Source organism: Schistocerca gregaria, chromosome 11 (assembly GCF_023897955.1).
Source record: "Schistocerca gregaria isolate iqSchGreg1 chromosome 11, iqSchGreg1.2, whole genome shotgun sequence".
NCBI lineage: Eukaryota > Metazoa > Arthropoda > Insecta > Orthoptera > Acrididae > Schistocerca > Schistocerca gregaria.
Genome location: NC_064930.1, coordinates 140,805,710 through 140,826,159, shown reverse-complemented (window position 1 = coordinate 140,826,159; position 20,450 = coordinate 140,805,710). Strand labels below are relative to the sequence as shown.

The 20,450-nt window shown below is 45.6% G+C and overlaps 1 protein-coding gene across 49 annotated transcripts in view; it reads right to left on the bottom strand.

The window, feature by feature from the left end:
* The window catches only part of LOC126295245 (basement membrane-specific heparan sulfate proteoglycan core protein), a 1,297,357-nt gene that overhangs the window by 384,185 nt on the left and 892,722 nt on the right, over positions 1-20,450 (bottom strand). For 26 of the 49 annotated variants that reach the window (XM_049987624.1, XM_049987622.1, XM_049987623.1 and 23 more), the window contains one exon: positions 969-1,082. The exons of 1 other annotated variant lie outside the window; for it this stretch is intronic. In XM_049987624.1, coding sequence (XP_049843581.1) covers positions 969-1,082 — 114 coding nt within the window. Of the gene's footprint in view, positions 1-968; positions 1,083-6,297; positions 6,439-13,172; positions 13,293-20,450 lie in introns of all 49 variants that reach the window. 22 more of the 49 variants (XM_049987617.1, XM_049987601.1, XM_049987608.1 and 19 more) reach the window with 3 other exon arrangements.

Here is a 20,450-nt window from a genome sequence, read left to right as displayed (position 1 = left end):
GGCGTGGTGTGTGGCTTATGAGCAGCCGCTCCACCGTGAAATCCAAGTTTCCTCACCTCCCGCCTAACTGTCATAGTACTTGCAGTGGGTCCTGATACAGTTCGAAATTGCTGTGTGATGGTGTGGATAGATGTCTGGCTATTACACATTACGACTCTCTTCAGCTGCCGGCGGTCTCTGCCAGTCAAGAGACGAGGTCGGCCTGTACGCTTTTGTGCTGTACGTGTCCCTTCACGTTTCCACTTCACTATCACATTGGAAACATGGAGCTAGGGATGTTTAGGAGTGTGGAAATCTCGCGTACAGACGTATGACACAAGTGACTCCCAATCACCTGACCACGTTCGAAGTCCCTGAGTTCCGCGGAGCTCCCCATTCTGCTCTCTCACGATGTCTGATGACTACTGAGGTCGCTGATATGGAGTACCTGGCAATAGGTGGGAGCACGCTGCACCTAATATGAAAAACGTATGGTTTTGGGGGTGTCCGGGTACTTTTGATCACACAGAGTATGTGGCTTAAGATGAGCTGCTCGATCATTGCTCCCCATTGGATTGCTGGTACCACTTTGGAACTTATCAGTGATTTTTTCCGATAATTCCATGCCATTTTTTTAGACCTGCCTTCTGCAGTGTTCGACAGTCTATGTCCGTCAGCACATGAGGTGTGGTCTCGGTTTAACCATGGTTGTTCCTTCGCGCTTGCACTACACAGTCACATAGCCAACTGCCGACTTGGGCTGGCTCTTCAGTGTATATTACTATTTTAACGATGTTACATCTGGTATCAACTCACACACCTGACTGTGGCTAAGCAGCCAGTATTATACAGTAATGAAAGACGAGAAACTTAAAAGGATTTTGTAATCCAAGTAACAGCAGCCAGCAGAGTATTGCAGTTCAAAATATTCCTTAGGAGGAGGACACGGACCAAGAGAACAGTGAGAGGATGCAGGCTGAGCAACTTACGGCAGTTCTCCTCGTCCGAGCCATCCCTGGGGCAGTCCCGCTTGCCGTCGCACACCAGCCTCTGGTCGATGCACTCTCCCATGTTGCACTGCCACTGCGTGCGCGGGTCGCAGGCTGAAAAAGCGACAGGCATGAGGATGCCGCCACAATGGCGCGCCCAAACGTTTCCCATCGCAGCAGCAGCGTTGCCAGCCTTACCACACTACTAAACAGTGCACACGCGGTATGCTAGCGACTCTTTAACGATCGTGCCTGACCCAATCCTCACCCCCCCCCCCCCCCTCAAGAAAATGGTAAACTGAGGGCTGTTACCTAGGGGTCGGTCTGCAGTATAGACCACGTTATTAGTCCCCAGAGGTACAAATGTTATCTTTTTGGAAGGGTGGGGGAGGGAGGGGAGGAGGCCATAGAACACAGTGTTTCATCAAAAATCCTGATAATTTCAATAAAATGTAAAAACGTATGGGGTTCCTGACGATGCCTTAACTATTTCATTCTGGAAACATCCCCTAGGCTGGATGAGATTTTCACTCTGCAGCGGAGTGTGTGCTGATATGAAACTTCCTGGCAGATTAAAACTGTGTGCCGGACCGAGACTCGAACTCGGGACCTTTGCCTTTCGCGGGCAAGTGCTCTACCAACTGAGCTGCCCAAGCACGACTCACGCCCCTACCAGAGTGAAAAATATCATTCTGGAAACATCCCCCAGGCTGTGGCTAAGAGATGTCTCCGCAATATCCTTTCTTTCAGGAGTGCTAGTTCTGCAAGGTTCGCAAGAGAGCTTCTGTAAAGTTTGGAAAGTAGGAGACGAGGTACTGGCAGAAGTAAAGCTGAGAGGACGGGCAGTGAGTCGTGCTTGGGTAGCTCATTTGGTAGAGCACTTGCCTGCGAAAGGCAAAGGTCCCGAGTTCGAGTCTCGGTCCGGCACACAGTTTTAATCTGCCAGGAAGTTTCATTACAGTGCACTCTCCACTGCAGAGTCAAAATTTCATTATTTGAAAAAGATTTCCCAGTAGCATTTTTGAGTTTAATGTGTGCCAGATGATAAGTTAAAGTACTAAAAGCGTGCCTGTGAGAATTAAAATAAAGGCTTCATTCCAAGTTAGGTAACATCTTACAGTCTGCTTTTAATGTAAACTGTCTGCTTCTAATGTAAAGTTTCATGTGAGTGGGACAGTCGCTGAGTGGATGTTGGGCCATAAATCAAAAGATCTGGAATCCCAGATCTGGGGTTCAGAGGCAAGATCTCAAAGTCTAGGGGATCACAGTCTAAGTATCGTAGTCCGAGATTCAGAGTCGAGATTCCGGCATCTGAGGTACGCAGTCGAATTGTTAAGGCCTTGACTCAATGTCCACGTTATAATGTCTGTGGATCAAGGCCCTCGGAGCCAGGTTCATAGACCGAGGTCCTTGGGTCAGGACCCACGGATCAAGGTTTGGTGTTCGTAGTCAAGGGTTCCAGGTTTAAGTATAAACTACCTGTGTAAGAGGATCCTTGTTGCAATGTTCTGGATCAACTTGTATGGGCGAAGATCTGTGGATCAAGTCTGGGCTTCACAACTGGCAGTTCAAAATCTAGGTCCAGGTTTGATATAGTATAGTATGCGCTACAAGGTGCTGGTTTTCAGCCTCAGGGCTCTCAGGGTTTGAGTTTTCAAGGTCCTGGTTATCAAGGTCCCAGTTATCAAAGTCTCTGTTTTTAAGGTCCACGTTTGCAAGGTCTGTGGCTACAGGCTGGGTTTTCATGATCCAGGATGTCTTGGGTTTAGGTTCTTGGGTTTTGGACTGCCGGTCAAGGCCTAGGATTTAATCCATCGTGAGTTCCAAGATTTTTACTGTCACTCAGGCTGTAAATGAGTTTGCACCCAGTTATGGTTATATTTATTTTTCCTTTTCTACTTAAGAATTGCTCTCTCTCTCCACCTTATAGAAGGATGCAAACTGAAATGGAACTTTCTCCAAAAAATGTAACCATGAGATTTTGTTCCACTGGCATAACTTGAATATTTAAATGGTAGGAATGTGGCTGTAGTACTATCACATGTCTGTTGACAACTTGACTATATAATTCATGTTGTTTCTTGACTGCCCACGTTCTGACGTTTTGTTAATGTGCTGCTGTTCTACTGCTTCAGATATTCATAAAAATTTTTGTTGTGGTTGCTACAATAATTATGAACATACAATATTACAATGTTACACAAGTAGTGCACCAAATACCCAGGGACTATACCATAACAGCTTCCAGTTGTGTATTCGAAATCCACATGTAATTTGCTAAATATGAAACCCTTCAAAAATATGGCCAACCAACTTACACTTGACAGATATAAAAGATTACAAAACCAGGTGTAAATGAGGCATACACTGCTATCATTTATGTGGTGAAGATGGGATGTAGGCTGGGCCAAAAGGAGCATTTCAGATTTGTTGACAGATTTTAGAGAAAGTACAGAGAGTCTTCAAGGGGGATGCTATCACAGGCAAAACTCCTGTGCCACCAGTTCTTTAATACTGCTCCAGCGTTTGGGATCTTTAGTAGAGACACTTTTTCATAGATTTGTAATTGGCTGGTTCAGTGACTACGAGATACTTACGTTATTGATCAGAATTTTGAGATTTAAAGTCCATTCGAAATCCCACCAGCTACTTCTCAAATAAGTAAAACGCACCTGCACCAAAAGTAATGTGACCACTTCTACCTCATATCATAGAGTATGGCTTTTTGACGTTTCACAAGGCACATCATGTGAATTCAGCCAACAAAAAATGCTAGTTTGTAAAACAATACCATTTACATCACAATCGACGATATCTCAATATACACAGTGACCCAGGCACTAGCGCACATGCACTATAGAAGCATTATGTAGCCTTAAAAGTAGAATGCATGCATTTGAACTATTTGCATGACAACCTTTCGAGTCTGGCTATTTATTACCTGTCCCACGTTCTATGTTGGTTTATTAAAACTAACATTAAAATATGAAATGTTGAGACATGAAGACACATCACAAAGACAGTTATCTGTAGAATCGATCATTCAATTCATTATGTGCACATAAAATATGAATATTCCATTAAGTGTATGTTGCTTCCAAGAACCAATAAACATAAAAATTTAAGAACAGCAAATAATTTTTGGATGAACCTCTAAACTAAACGAATGCTGGAACCAAAATAAGCCTATTTGCCAGAAATGCCATTCATTGTTAAAATTTCATATTGGTTCTCTAACATAAATAATATACTTTACTACATTAACCTTGACAGAACATGTCATTAAAATTTAATATAATTAATATAAAACGATTCTATTAATAACATGTTTATAGAAATATCACTGGGATCAATCGACAATTAAAATATAACCAACAAAACGCATAGAATTTGTTTAGAAAAATTAAATTCATGCACTTTTCTTTAGACTGTGATATCTCTACACATTACGTCTAAGCAGCTTGTCAGATGGTGCTTCTCTGAATGCAGGACTAAAAGTGAGTGTGAAAGCAGAAACTGCACAAATAAAGTAGAATAATACAGCTTTTATCAGAGCATATATAAATAACAACAAGAGAAGAAAAGAAGCAAAGGTAGTTTGCGGGCTAACATACAGGATGAGAAAAGTGTCAAAGGGATAGTTCTTTTACAAGGAATATTGACTTGATAGTATGATTAAAACAGAAAAGCTTCCGAGGTCGAAAGAGGTTGGTAATCAAATCAGTAACAGGGTAAATTACTGACGAAAACGTGTCAGAGGCAAATAACTGCGCTCACAAGTGGAAGGATGAGAGTGATGAAGCAGTTTGGTGCGATTTATACAAGCGATCGCTTTTGTGGGCGTGTTGGTAAGAGTGGTGGCTTAGCGAGGGTGGCGGAAATAGTTGATACCAGCGCTGCTACAGTATGGTAATACAGAAGCAGTCTCGAGTCACACACTGAGTTTGCAGCGAAGGTAGACGCCACGTTTATGAGACCAATGGCTAAGGGCTACCGTACTGTTTTGGTAGCGACAGGAAAGGTGTCGGTGGCTGTTCATGGCGATGGAACTTCCAAGTTGACAGATTGAGTTGGTCAGTCAATCACCTTGTCAAAATGTCCTGACTTGACAACGAAACTTTCACACTACTTCTGGCTTTGTCAATATTCCCCTGTGTCTGTTTGGAAAATTATTCTGCTGCGGGTGTAAAACATATCTTGGTACTGTATTAGCAATAAAAATGCTGTCCATTTGGCCAAGCTCAGGGCATCAGAACACATGAAAATGTCCTTACAAGTGGGGTGACTAAGTGAACAACCTCCAAGACAGCCAACAACAAAGCATGCTGCTGTCCTGGGGAGCTCCATTTAGCATGAGGACCTAGTGAAGCAAGTCTACAGCGGCTCATTGAGAGCACTGTGAGTTAGTTAATCATAATAGTCCTCTGCACAGGAATATTATCAGCACTTGTAAGAGCGACTCAGTGGTAAAATTTGGGGTGGTAGAGTAGACCCTTTGGGGTGATATCGTTATCTTCATCACTGGACTAAGGTCTTGAGAGCATCAGTGTGAAGATTATCGAGCAGTATGGTGGACAGGTGTGCTGCTGACCATTCTCAGTGATGTTCTGTCTAATAGATTTAGTCAGTAGGATACAGCGTGCCGATTTTTCTGGACCTTTGGCAAGGTGTGTCTTTGCTGACACCATTATAGCAGGAAGGAAGTGATGTCATGTAACTTGAATGAGAAGGTACTACAGCCATGTTGCAAATAAATATGACGCTGTTTTCACGATTGAACATCGTTGCGTCATAGATACTGGATAGTGGTAGACAGAAGTGCCATCATGGGGCCTAAAACTTCACTGGTGATTTGAGAAATGTGAAACTTGTGTGGATTAAGATATTGCATGGTCACATACTGTAGTTTCTACTGGAGACCTAGTTGTGCCAGGTTGGGATGGTTGTTGAGGCATTGCCCCACCATGTCGTTACAGTCTTTGGAATGTTGGGATGCATGCCAAGCAGAGGGTTCTGCTGCTACTGCAAGTTCTACTGGAGACCCAGTGGGTTGTGCTGAGTGGGTCACTAATATATTTGACCCACCACATCAGTGCTGTCATTGTAGCCATATGTGGAGAGGAAGGCTTGGTGGGAAGTTTGGGATGGATGTCCAGATGTTGTGTCTGCTGCCAATATAGCTTCCACTGGAGACCTGACAGATCAGGTTGGCTGGGTCGTGGGGTTTGCCCATTGGATAATTTTGGAGGGATGACCTTCTGGGAGTGCTGGGATGACATGTGCTGGGCTGGGAAGTGTGCTACTACAGTGACAAGTGCTGTCTGCTTACGGCAATCCGACTCGTCGCTGTCGTCGTTTGGGCAATCGGTGACCCCGTTGCAGAGGTAGCGGATGTCGATGCATGTCCGGTCTGTGCACATGAACTGCGTCTTGTCAGGGCACAGGTGCTTCTTAGGCGCCGCGTGCAGGTCTGCAAGTTAATAGGTTAGTAGGGAGACACAGTCGGTAAGGGGAGAGACAGTTAGTAGGGACAAGCCGACACATCGGGGCTTCCCTGCATGCAAACGCACCAGGCAATTCGTGTAGTCTTTAGCACTGCTGGTAACTTACACAACATGAATTTACCACTATCATTTATCATTATTAAGAATGTTCCTTTCTAAAAAAAGAAAAGATTTGATTCGTTGTGGCAATATATTTTAAAAAATGGCGAAACTTGAATGCATTGCTGCCTTAAGCAATCTGTAGTCAGTCAATATTACTGAACAGTAACCCTGTACAACATTATTGAGGTTCCTCTACACTGCTCAATAAAAATGTGCAAAAATATTTTGCAATATTGAGTCTAGCTCGAAATGCTGGACGATCGAAACACTACTGCTATGGTAGTTACTTTACTTTGTTGCAGGCAAAACAGAAGAGGAAGATGGGTGAAAAACTGAATAAAGGGCGACAAAAATTACTGAATTTCGTTCATAAAAAATTAATTTCTTTGTAAACTGATACCCTCCCATAGCTGTAGGATTCCATGCGCATTTAAAGAGCAACAATTCACAAGATTTGTTCTTAATAAGTTTGTGTTCATCGTATGTTCTCCTAATGTAACTTCACCTAGAATGCTGGCAAGTATTTGTACATTTTCATGCACGCTAACACGATCTTCCTTCTTGTTCTGAACTAATTTTAGCAGGAAAACACAACAGTGAGCACAAAGAACCCCAGAGGCACGAGCGACTTGTCGGGATACTGTGCATGTTGCACACAGATGTGACAACATTTTTTCACGAAACAGAACACATTTCAAAAGTTTTCCCTACTTCTCAGTAATATTGTACAAACTGCCAGTGCAACGTACACACATTTCCATATTATTGCACATTAGGAACTACTTAGATATAATACTGACCGCCAAGATCAAAGGGCTAACTGCCACTCTCGTGTGCTAGACAGATGGCTCGGACAACATTAAACTTCGATTTCTCGCAAAACTGCCCCAAAAATTATTTCGTACACCTTAAGATACACCACCCAATTTACATCATATGCAATCAGGCCAGATGGTGTGAGTCGAATTGCCTACCTCGGGGAGCATGAAATATTTTTCGTACCAGTTATGTTTCACCCATTCTGTAGAAAATAATTCGTCAGACCTAAGTACATACTAAGGTCGTGCGAAAGATGAACGAAATCGGTGATCCACTGGGTGAATGCTACTCTCGCGAAGTTGATTGATTCTGATGAAACTCGTCTCAAGACAGGAACACGAAGAATCCGGGTGAAAGGAATGTAAATGCGATGGGCAAAGAGACATGACAGAAATAATGACTTCCAGCCTGTAGCGGGACTTCGAATTTTGCCGCGCTACACTGGTTCCCTCAGATATGAATTATACCGGCACAGCTGTATGAGCGCTAGACGGCAGAGAAAATATTTATAAGAAAATGAAGGTAGTAAAATTGTAACTCCCTTTGTTTTCTGCCCGCTCTCGTCTCTTGAGAGCGGAAGCTTAACTTACTTATTAGGTTGCCCTTGTCGGATTAAGACGAAAAAACTTATTAATGTGCAGACGTATTGTGGAAGTTTATATGAAATTTGGAGGATGGAAGTAGTAACGTAAAATACATTGCATTCAATATCAAGACGGTCTTAATTTGTATACATCAGTAATTCCTGGACAATGAAATTCATTGCAAACTTTCGCAGCAGCTACGACTTTTCACGCAGAAATGAAGCAGGAGATTTTTGGAGAACGAGACCTGGACGCCGCACGAGACAAGACATGTTAACATGGTAAAGAATGAAGTCTTATCTACGCCATTTCCCCCTGTTAATCATATTTTGTTATTCTCTGTCTTTTTTCAAATAATTTTTGTAGTGGAAATCGGTTTCACTTTTGCTCAGAAACGCCACAACGACCACCGCAACATAGCTTTTCCGAATCACGAAGTCCGATAATTTTTCTGTAATACGAAGTCCGATTTGCATTTCATTCTTTCCCTTTTTCACGGTCATTAACGATTTTAAAAACCCCTTCTTATTCACCGTTTCTTCCCACATTTTCAACTTTCCTTTTCTTTTCTTTTCTCTTCTGCTTCTTGTTTATTAACCGCTACAACTGGCGACCATGACAGGAGACGAACCTGTAATCTTTGACGCAAAGTACATAGCGACATTGCAACGGCGAGAACTGAAGATTTGTGCTGGAACAAGACTGGAACCAGGATGCCCCACTTCTCTAAAGCGGTTACTTTAACCGCGTCGGCCATCTGGAAACGTTTTCTGTTAGACTCAAACTCTCAACTTCCCTTTCGCCGCACCGCTACGAGCCCGCCCCTTAAGACTCTGCTCACAGATTTCTGATTCCCATAGGAGTTCTGACGTTGGTTCTGCATCTGCAGCGAAGCTTTTTCATCAGAAAGTCGCCACACCCGAAACATTATATCAGTAATGCCTGTTCACCGCTCAAATGTACACTGAAGCGCCACAGAAACTGGTACAGATATGCGTATTCAAACACAGAGATATGTAAACAGGCAGAATACGGCCGTGTGGTCGGCAATGTCTATGTAAGACAACAAGTGTCTGGCGCAGTTGTTAGATCGGTTACGATGGCAGGTGATCAACATTTAAGTGAGTTTGAACGTGGTGTTATAGTCGGCGCACCAGCGATGGGGACACAACGTCTCCGAAATAGCGATGAAGTGGGGATTTTCCCGTGCCACCATTTCGCGATAGTACCGTATCAGGAGTCCGGTAAAACATCAAATCTCCGACATCATTTCCGCCGGAAAAAGATCCTGCAAGACCGGGACTGACGATCACTGAAGAGAATCGTTCAACGTGACTGAAGTACTACTCTTCCGCAAATTGGAATCATTCAACGAAACATCATCGATAGGGGCTTTCAGAGCTGAAGGCCCATTCGTGTACCCTCGATGACTGCATGACACTACGCTTTACGCCTAGCCTGGGCCCGTCAACACCGGCATCGGACTGTTGATGACTGGAAACATGTTGCGTGGTCGGACGAGTCTCGTTTCAAATTGTATCGAGGGGGTGGACGTGTGCGTTTTTGGACCCCCCCATGTCAGCAGGGGGTGTTCAAAGTGGTGGAGGCTCTGTAATAGAGTGGGGCGTGTGCAGTTGGAGTGATATGGGACCCCTGATACGTCTAGATATGACTCTGACAGCATCCTGTATGATCACCTTCATCCATTCGTGTCCAGTGTGCGTTCCGACGGACTTGCGCAATTCCAGCAGGACAATGCGACACCACAAACGTTCAGAATTGCTCCAGAGTGGATCCAGGAACACTCTTCTCAGTTTAAACACTTGCGTTAGCCACCGGACTCCTCGGACATGAACATTATTGTGCATATCTGGGATGTCCTGCAACGTGCTGTTCATAAGAGATCTCCACACCCCTCGTACTCTTACGGATTTATGGACAGTCCTGCAGGATTCATGGTGTCAGTTCCTTCCAGCTCTACTTCAGACATTAGTCGAGTCCTTGTCACGTCGTGTTGTGGCACTTCTGCGTACTCACGGGGGCCTTAAACGATATTAGACAGGTGTAGCAATTTATTTGGTTCTTCAGTGTATAACACTAAAGCGACACAGTTCGAGGTTTAAAAACTTTCCCCCACTACAAAACCACGAAAAACAGTACAATCAAATGGTTCAAATGCTTCTGAGCAGTATGGGACTTAACTTCTAAGGTCATCAGTCCCCTAGAACTTAGAACTACTTAAACCTAACTAATCTAAGAACATCACACACATCCATGCCCGAGGCAGGATTCGAACCTGCGACCGTAGCGGTCGCGCGGTTCCAGACTGTAGCGCCTAGAACCGCTCGGCCACCCCGGCCGGCTGCAGTACAATCCCCCAGTCACTGCTCGAGGGCAGTTAATGAATTAATGGAGAAGTTGCCACAGCGAAACTATCCTGGCAGATGGCGAGATTCATGGTGACGTCTGTATGATTATGCACAATAGGCAACACACAAATAGGCACACAGATATAGTAACAGAGAGAGATTTACGAAACACCACAAAAAAAAACAGCATCTCACACAGAAGCGTGCAAGCAGTCCATTCTTCCCACACTCCATTTTTGAGTGGAACAGAAAGAAACACACATATATTACAGTAAAAAGAACCGAATACCAGGCACTTGTAGTGCATCAGACAGAATACTTACCGTGAAAACATGCAGGTTTGGATGACGTCCGCTTTGTGATATACTGTGTTCATGCAAACTATAGTTCTCAAACTTGCACAGGCCAGTTACATGCACCAGCGAGCGCATGCATTCCCCCACAATTTCTGCTCAAGCAACCCCAGTGCTCTCTCTCTCTTGTGCCACTCAGTGGGGAAAAAAACAGTGATTGTCTTTCTTCTCACACTGCAAAAGACGAACACCAGTGCCTTCGTCGAGAGCCAGATTTGTAATGCAGACGTTTTCCAGCCAAACTCATTGCTGCTAAACGCCCAGTATACTGCCTTAATATTGTGACAGTTTCCTTTGGAAGCCATCCATACAAAATATTAGTCAGCCAAGCAGGGTACATCGCCGCTTCAGCCTTGATTATGGCCCAATTCAAGGGGGTAGAGAGTCCACAAATTTCTTCAGTCTGTAGACTTCAGCCAGCTGAAGCAACTGGTTGATGATTAGATCTCCTGGAGCGACCACACTATCTGGAAGTTGACAAAATGCGTGCTGTCTTCTGTCTCGGCTTCCTCGGCCGACGCTTGTTTAATGATTTTTCTGGCAAGCGCGAGTGGCTGGCGTTGTCAAAGCTTCACCCTCCATTGCTGGATTCGAGCTGGCTACTGCACACTACATGTAGCCGGAATGCCAACCTGCAAGGGCTTTTCCGTAGTCATATCCGGTGGGGTTCTCCCCTTGCTACTGGCTGGGTGGTCAGCGCTGCCGACTGGCGTGCGGGGGACCTGGGTTCGATTCTCGGTATTGCCAGGGGTTTTTCCTCGTGGCAGCTAGCAGCGGCTCCGAAGGCAAGAAATCCAACAACGACTGGGAGAGCACTGTACTGCCCACAGGCCTCTCCATACTGCATCCAGTGGTTCCATCAGCAGAGAAGGGTCGATCGGCCAAGATTGGTCCATCTGGGATCAAACTGTGGAACTCTACGTTACGCTACATCCACGTTGACGGTAACCTGATGGGCTGGGCCCGAGCCGTAATACGAAGCCACCAGCAAAACATCCCAGAAACACCTCCCATCTCAACTGCATCATTCCAGAAATGGCGACCTGTGGGCCCAAATTACATGCACCCCAGTCAGCTACTGTCCAGTTTCTGTGCTGTTTGGCCCACTGGAGAGGTGCGGTTTTACAGGGCGCTATGAGTGATGGCCTTTCTCGAGGTACTGGCCTCCAAATGTTCATTTCATGGCCGCGTTGTTAGAGGCGCTACCTCATGGATTTCACGGCCCCTCCCGCCACAGGTCCCGACTCCTCTCTCGGGCACGGTTGTGTGTGTTGACCTTAGCGTATGTTAGTTTAAGTAGTGTCTAAGTCTAGGGACCGATGACCTCAGCAGTTCGGTCCCTTAGGAATTCACACACACGTATATTTCATTCAACGCTTTTCTCTTGGAAATTGGTTGAGGTGGTCCTGCATTCACTGACAGCAGCAATCCCTACAACCGCTCAGTGTGACTCTCGTCTCCGGTCCTTGCCGCTTAGGCCCTTTTCACGACCACTGTTCTCAGGACGTGTTACATGTCTGCGAGCAGTGCACCATTCCTTGTAGGCACGTTGTCAGTCTGCACTGATACATTTGCAAATTGCAGAACTACGTTCACAGTGTGGTCACAGCGTGCACAAATGCGATGGCTCTTTTCCACCAGGCCAACGGCCTTGCCGCAGTGGTAACACCAGTTCCTGTCAGATCACTGTAGTTAAGCGCTGTCGGGCCGGGCTAGCACGCGGATGGGTGACCATCCGGTCTGCCGAGCGCTGTTGACAAGCGGGGTGCACTCAGCCCGTGTGAGGCAAACTAAGGAGCTACTTGACTGGGAAGTAGAGGCTCCGGGCTCGTGAACCGGTATACGGCCGGGAGAGCGGTGTGCTGGCCGCATGGCCCTCCATATCTGCATCCGGTGATGCCTTTGGGCTGAGTATGAAACGGCGGGGGTCGGCACTGTTGGGCCTTCCGAAGCCTGTTTGGACGGAGTTTAGTTCATTTCCTCCATTCTGCCATGTGTACCCCTTTTACTTCTGTCAATTCCATACAACCGACTTGCATGTCCGCACCACTTCAGTGCTGTGACATAAATCAGTGATGGGTGATAATATGGTCTCCCGGTACGAGTTCTGCACCGCCTACAGTTATTCATTGAGCCCAGAATGCTATTTTAAGGTGGTGACTAATATTTTGACTGGTATGCTTACCTTAATTACATTACAGCATCTGGCATCCTCTTTTCCCCCATTTTCTTTTGATTGCTAATAACTCACTTAGGCACATCCCTCTGATTCATGTGGCTTATTGGAACTAGCAACTCCCAAGTCCACTATCGATAGCTACCGATTGTAACTGAAGCTGTAAAGTATAGTAAACCTCTCACAACATGAAGTGTGAAGGGCACCACAAGAGACCCCTCCGCAAGATTGGCTCACCACAGTGCGAGGCCCGTATCTGTGGCACCGCCGAGCGGGCACGGATGCGCCTTTCCTCACCTGTCGGTTCTCCGCAGCCCCTCTCGTCCTCTCCATTGCTACAGTGGTCTACATAGTCACAGCGCTTGAAGTACTCGATCAAGGTGCCGTCGTCACAGCGGAAGCCGTCCTCAGGGGGCGCTGCACGGGCCACAAATGGGCGTTACACAAACACCGACACAAACACAGACACAGCTCTACTCCACACAGCACTAGGCCGCTCTGCAACTGCCAACATCAAAGACACACAGCGCTGGACGGCTAGCGCCGCCCGTTTGCAGCGTGAGCAGTGGGCCGACTCACTCACCGGCCTGCTCCATGACCCATCCGACTGTGTGTTGGGCCGAGCGAGGTGGCGCAGTGCTCAGCACACTGCCCGGACGGTTCCTCTGAAAGGGCACGGCCGACTCCCTTCCCCACCCTTCCCTGATATGACGAGACCGATGACCTCGCAGTTTGGTCTCTTCCCACAACCAACCCAACCCAACCCCAACTGTGTGTGGGCTATGGCGGCTGCTTGACAGACCCTAACTGGCTGCACTTACAGGGTGTGGGCTGGCAGACAGAGGTTCACCAGTCCAACTGATGCACTCAAGACAGTGAAGTCGACCGCGCGTCCAGCAGCTGCACACAGGCAAATGGGTCGGAGCAGACTCAGTTGGCAGTGGGGTCAGCCCACTTGTCCACCTATGTATGGGGCTCTTTACTCTACAACCCGCCCCATTGTGTTCCCATACTGAAAGCCGTTCCAGCATTGTGACATGTGGCAGGTTCACCCCCCACCCCACCATCTGTTCATCTGCAGGCTGGTGCAGCTAGACTACGCTACCTGCCCCGGTAGTTCCCATCACACGTGTTAGTGGCTCCCCTGCCCACGTGTTCTCAGCTACTACAGTGCACTCTGTACAGTAGAGTCTGACTGCCTGACAACCTACACATCAGCTGTTTGCCCACCTGTGCTCCTGGGCATCCATCTTGAGTTGGAAGACCCTGCCCTGACGCACTACCACTGGAGGCAAACTGGTTATACAAAGTTGGACAACCAGGGGCTTACCACCCCACTTCTGGATATCAATTGTTGAAGTGCATGCCAGAAATGGGAAGCCTTACACAATGAACACTTGGAAAAGATGCTAACAAACTGATTCTGCAGTGGGATATGTTGATCAAAATTTGATATCTATATGAGCTTATTGGCTCTGAACACTATGGGACTCAACATCTGAGGTCATCAGCTTAGAACTACTTAAACCTAACTAACCTAAGGACGTCACACACAGCCATACCCGAGGCAGGATTCGAACCTGCGACCATAGCGGTCACGCGGTTCCAGACTGAAGCAGTTAGAACCGCACGGCCACACCGGGCGGCTATGAACTTATTTTCAGCACAGAAAAAATGAATTTCTGCAGATGAAGATTGTTGTGAGTACATGGTGGCTGTTGTTGTATATAACATTATTGCATCTTTTCATATGGAGATAACAACACAGCATATCCGCCGGCCGGTGTGCCCGTGCGGTTCTAGGTGTTTCAGTCTGGAACCGCATAACTGCTACGGTCGCAGGTTCGAATGCTGCCTCGGGTATGGATGTGTGTGATGTTCTTAGGTTAGTTAGGTTCAAGTAGTTCTAAGTTCTAGGGGACTGATAACGTCAGATGTTGAGTCCCACCATGGTGCTCAGAGCCATTTTTGAACAGCATATCGAGACGTCGAGTATGTGTAGGCAGACTCTGAGAGAGAGCGGATCATTGGAATGAGGGACATGAGAGGGTCATACCACCAGGCTGAGCAGACATCTGGCCCCACAGAAATGACTACCGAATAAGTAATGCTGGAGTGCTGACGGGATGCACTCAGTGCAACAGTGTGACAGGTAGAATAAGCACAGGTCGTTCCAGAAGGATTACATCACGAAAAGATCATAGGATTGCTCAGCTGCCTCTGAAGAATATGTGGTTGACAACAGCTGAAATCGAGCACAGGTTACAGAACTGTTGGGACCAGATTGCTGGAAGGTGGGTTGAGATATGGAGTTGCTAAATGTCACTTAACGCTGACATCGTACCACAGACAACACAGTCCATAGGCAGAGTCACTTGGGACACTGAATGGGTTTCACTGGTGGTGAGTCTCGTTTCTGCCTGTGGCAGCCAAATTGATGCCCACATACCGGTAGATTACCTGGTGAAAGGTCAGCCGAAGTAGCGAGTTTCGAGATCCGTGCTTCTCTCACTCTTGAAATCATGGTGTGGGAGACTGCTGGATATGAAAACAAGACTCATTTGATAACTGCTGAAAGAAGAATGAATTCTCAGTAGTATGTGACAAGCATGGCGAACCTACTGCCATATTCCATTTTGGATGCTAAAGTTAGCACAGTAGTTGAGTCTTCACACCAGTTTGCCGCTCTCTGATAAATCATGTACCTCTCTGTCCACTTCTCCTTAAAACCCTCAACTATATTATATTGTTAAGTTCCGGCTCTACGTCCCAGATTTCTCCGCATCCTACACGACTACTCATTAGGTGATCTGTGCAGGTGATGAATCCTCTTTTCCCTTAGTCTAAACTTACAGCTTGTCCCCTGCTGCTATATAAATTACTCAGGTCAAAAATTTTAGAAATATGATAGTCCACCCACTTGTCCGCTTATTTCCTCATTGACAATGTCTGGAACGTGCTTCTATGACACCTCCGGTTCAATACCATTTTGGGCTGCACTGTTTTTTTTTTTTTTTTGAAATTTGTGTTTTAATGTTGGCAGTTGTGAAGCATCTACATTTAATAGCGTATACACAAACCAAGTTCCACAGAAGAAACACACACACACAGCTGCTGGTGCAGGTCTAACTACACATATGTACTACCACCTTAGCTGAACTGGCGGTGAGCATCGACCAGTTTACTGTTACGCACTGTGAGTGGTTCTTATTTAACTACTGCAGACTAATTTCATGATAAGGTCGTAAAGGTCACGAGGCGGTGCAGAAAAAAGCGGGGGGGTGGGGGGGGGGGGGGAGAGAGTATCAACGAACACAAGAATCCAGTCTGAGCTTTAAAAATTCAGCGCTATCTGTAGAATTGGAATATGGTGCGATGCGAAGATCTACAGCTTCTATTTGCAGGAAATAGACGCACGTTGTACCGACTTTAATTTTAGGCATTGCAAAGAAACTTATTGACGTACATAACTGCACTTTATGAGAGATTCAAACTACGTGTGGTTACTGGACTCCCAGAGAGACTCAGGAGGAATTCTACCTATCGGAGCCATTCATGTATGGCTCATGGCCCAACTAAAATCTTTCATCCGTCAGCATTTTCTTCCGTCCCATTGACCATGAAAGGTAAAGTCCTGCCATTCGAGTACCACTTTGGCACGCGGATGAAAGCTGTCAGCAATCTAATGAAAGCAGTGCCTCCGTGCACAGTCTGACTGTTCTCTATATGGACAGCAGTGGGCAAAGCGATTCTAGTTTGCCGCGCTGGGCAGGGAATGTATGGGGAAAAAGGGGGCAAAGAGGCACTGATCTTGTTTGGCCTACGAAAATGTGTCTTTTGTGAGTGGTTATAGGGAAGTCACATCTGTGTACACGTCCCATGCAATACTACTGGACATATTTTGAGGCGATGTGTTTGCATTATCAGTATAGTATGCCCACTCAGATCTCACAGTCGAGAGTGTACTATGCATAAGAGTAGGATCTCGTCTTTCGCCCCTGTTACACATTAAAGAAGCAATGGCAAAAATAAAAAAATAAGTTTCAGGACGGTGATTAAAATCTAGGGTGAAAGTATGTCAGTAATGACATCTGCTGGTGACATTGCTATAATCAGTGAAAGTAAGGAATGAACAGTCCAATGAGCGCACATTAATGATTGAGAGTAACCAAAAGAAGATGGAAGAAATGAGGAGTAGTAGAAATGAAATTAGTGAGAAACTAGTGGTCATGAAGTAGACAAAGATAAGGAATTCACTATGTTGGAAGCAAATTAACACATGATGGACAGAGGAAGGAGGACATGAAAAGTAGACTGGGCAATGGTGGCTTTCCTGGCCAAGAGAAATCTTCTGGTAGCAAACATCGGCCTTTATCCGAGGAAGAAATTCTGAGAATGTATGTTTGTAGCACAGCATCATATGCTAGTGAAACCAGAAAAGAACAGAATTGCAGAGACGGAGATGTGGTACTATAGAAGTATGTTGAAAGTTAGTTGGACTGATAAAGTAAGGGTTGAGGGGGTTCTCCACAGAATGGTCGAAGAAATGAATATATGGGAAAGACTGACAGGACGGAGGGAGAGGATGATAGGAATGTGTTAAGAGCTTAGAGGGCGAAAACTGAATGGGAAGACAGAGATTAAAATACATCCAACAAATAATCGAGGACGTAGGTTGTAAGTGGTACTCTGAGATGAAGAGGTTGGCGCGGTAGAGGAATTCGTGGTGGGCCACATCGAATCAGTCAGAATGAAGAAAGATAAAACCTGTTGTCTCTAAGGACCACCCAGCACATTTCTACTAGTATGGCATTTATGAATAACACCAACACTGACGGCGGATGTGCGTTTTTATATCAGAATTAGGTTTACTGAAGTTGTATACGTAACTGCAGTGCAGTTTTGTAGAAGAACTGTAATTGGCAACTATGAGGACACTATAGACACCACTATGGAGTGAACGTGTGCAGCACTGGTGAAATATCGAGGTACTATCATCTAAACCCCTCACTGTGACTATTTAAAACCAGCATAATGTGAATTAAGTGAGCGAATTTTATGTTGGAGAAGGTAAATACAAGATCACAGATCTTTCTAGACATGGGGAAGCCTCACTACGCAATACGATTTGCGGCGAGTAATCTGGTACACAAATTATATGGGGTTGGTAGAAGAGAAATGAATAGTTTAAGGAGGAAGTGTCAGATTTATGACTCCCTAGTATGGTCGAAATGACATTATAGAGTCGGTCGGCGAACTCGTGACAAGAGTACAAAAAAAAATACTTTCTACTTCATGTGAAAGAACTCATTTGAAACAGAGATGCTAGTCGAGTATTACTTCTCCACACCAAAGATATTAGATCAGACAGAGAAGCATATGCACACGGCAAGGGGATGCCATTAACAATGTGTCAACAGCGATCATTGTAAAGTTTGTCTATGTTACAGACAGCGTTCATTTTTCTGAATGTCATAACCATTAGAAAGTATAAATGAGGGATCCCAACCTGTTTGCTGTACATATTAGACTGGGCATAATTTGGTGCAAGAATTAGGTGCGTCGCAGATATGTTGGTTACAAAATTAGGAATTCCCCTATTAACATCGCTGTTACTACGTTACGCTACATCAGTTTAGATACCTTGCCTGAAGGAGTAGTACTATAATAGTTAGACCAACACCAGGAAACATGAACTACACGTTAACTACGAATGAAATCTGTATTCATGCACAACATGGTCTACAAGAAATTGTACGTAAAGAAAGCCGCAACAGCAACATCACACGTAGATTATATACAGGAAATGTGCAAAAATAGAAAGTAGACACAAAATGCGCAAATGCGAGCTGCTAAATAGAAATATTTACAAAAACAAAAAACACACAGGCGAAAATATTGCTGCAGTTATATACAAAAGAAAAAATATTTGCACAGCATCACTGAGACACAAGCTGGAAAAGAAATTACAATAAACGTAACAAAAAAGAGAGAAACAAATAAGAATGTGCAGCTAAAGCAGTGCTACCAACACAGACGGGGTGCAAATTGCGGGCAGTGCGAGGTGCAGATTACACAAACATAAGGAGAAACAGCAATAGGGGAGATTCTCTCTCTCTCTCTCTCTCTCTCTCTCTCTCTCTCTCTCTCTCTCTCTCTCTGTCTCTCTCTGTCTGTCTCTTTTGCGATCTAATGAGAACAGAAGCACCAGCATGGAGCGGAAAACGCAAAAAAATATTGCACAGACAAATGCAACAAACACAGACTAGAAAGCCTTGGAGAAGAAAGAGGAAATAAGCTCTCTGCACGACAAAACAATACCTGGGGTTACGAAGAACTCGCCAGTGCCCGATGTAGAAGGCGATGTAGGAAGTGGTGCTAAAACTGCTGGATAAATAAATGTTATGGTATCATAGAGTGCTCGTACCAAAGACACGAGCTCTTACTTTACACCTAAGTCGTAGACTGGGAAGAGAGACGCAAGTAGACGCAGAATTTCTGTGTGTCAGGCTCAAAGCAGGCAGCTCCAAATGAAAAGTACATACCGTGTGCGGGCTTCATTACACTCGCGTTCAGTACAATTTTGCTTACTAATGGACGTAATTGCATTAAGTTTTGTGAAAAACTCGAGAAATCTTTACAGAGAGACACCAAATGATGCAGGAAGCCTACAGTGGTGAGTGCTTAAGCAGTACTCGATGTTACGAATGGTTCACACGGTTTAAAAACGGCCGGACGAAAGACAAAGTGACCTTCGTCCAGGACGCCCTTCGATATCTACCGTCGACGCTCGTGTCAGAAATGTCAACGGAACTGTGCGTGACAAACGAAGACTGGCTGTCCGGGAGGCCAAGCTAGACTCTTCCGGACAAATGACTTCCTTCCATTGCTCCGTAGGCCAAGTTTCGTGGATTCGCCGGCACGATCGCCTGTTACGGACATTTGCCTCACAGGTGAGTGGTGTTGGATCTTCAGCACGCCCTGTAATTCCCTCCTTCTCAAGCTGCCTTTGTGTTGTCATACTTATCCTCCGTCGCTGTCAGTCAACAGACACGTTCGCCCGCGTTATGACTTAGCGGATAGTGTTCTTCCACTTTCCCTGTATGCGGTATAAAGTTCGATACGCTGCCGCTTCAATTACCAAACACTTTGGCTCTCACCATACGATCACGTGTACACAATGTGATCAAAAATATCCGGACACCTGGCTGAAAATGACCTACAAGTTCGTGGCGCCATCCATCGGTAATGCTGGAATTCAGTACGGTGTTGGCCCACCCTCAGCCTCGATGACACCTTCCACTCTTGCAGGCATACGTTCAGTCAGGTGCTGGAAGGGCCCGGCACGAAGTCGGCGATCCAAAACATCCCAAAGGTGTTCTGTAGGATTCAGGTCAGGACTCTGTGCAGGCCAGTCCATTACAGGGACGTTATTGTCGTGTAACCACTCTGCTACAGGCCGTGCTCGATCGTGTTGAAGGATGCAATCGCCATCCCCGTATTGCTCTTCAACAGTGGGAAGCAAGAAGATGGTTAAAATATCAGTGTAGGTCTGTGCTGTGATAGTGGCACCCA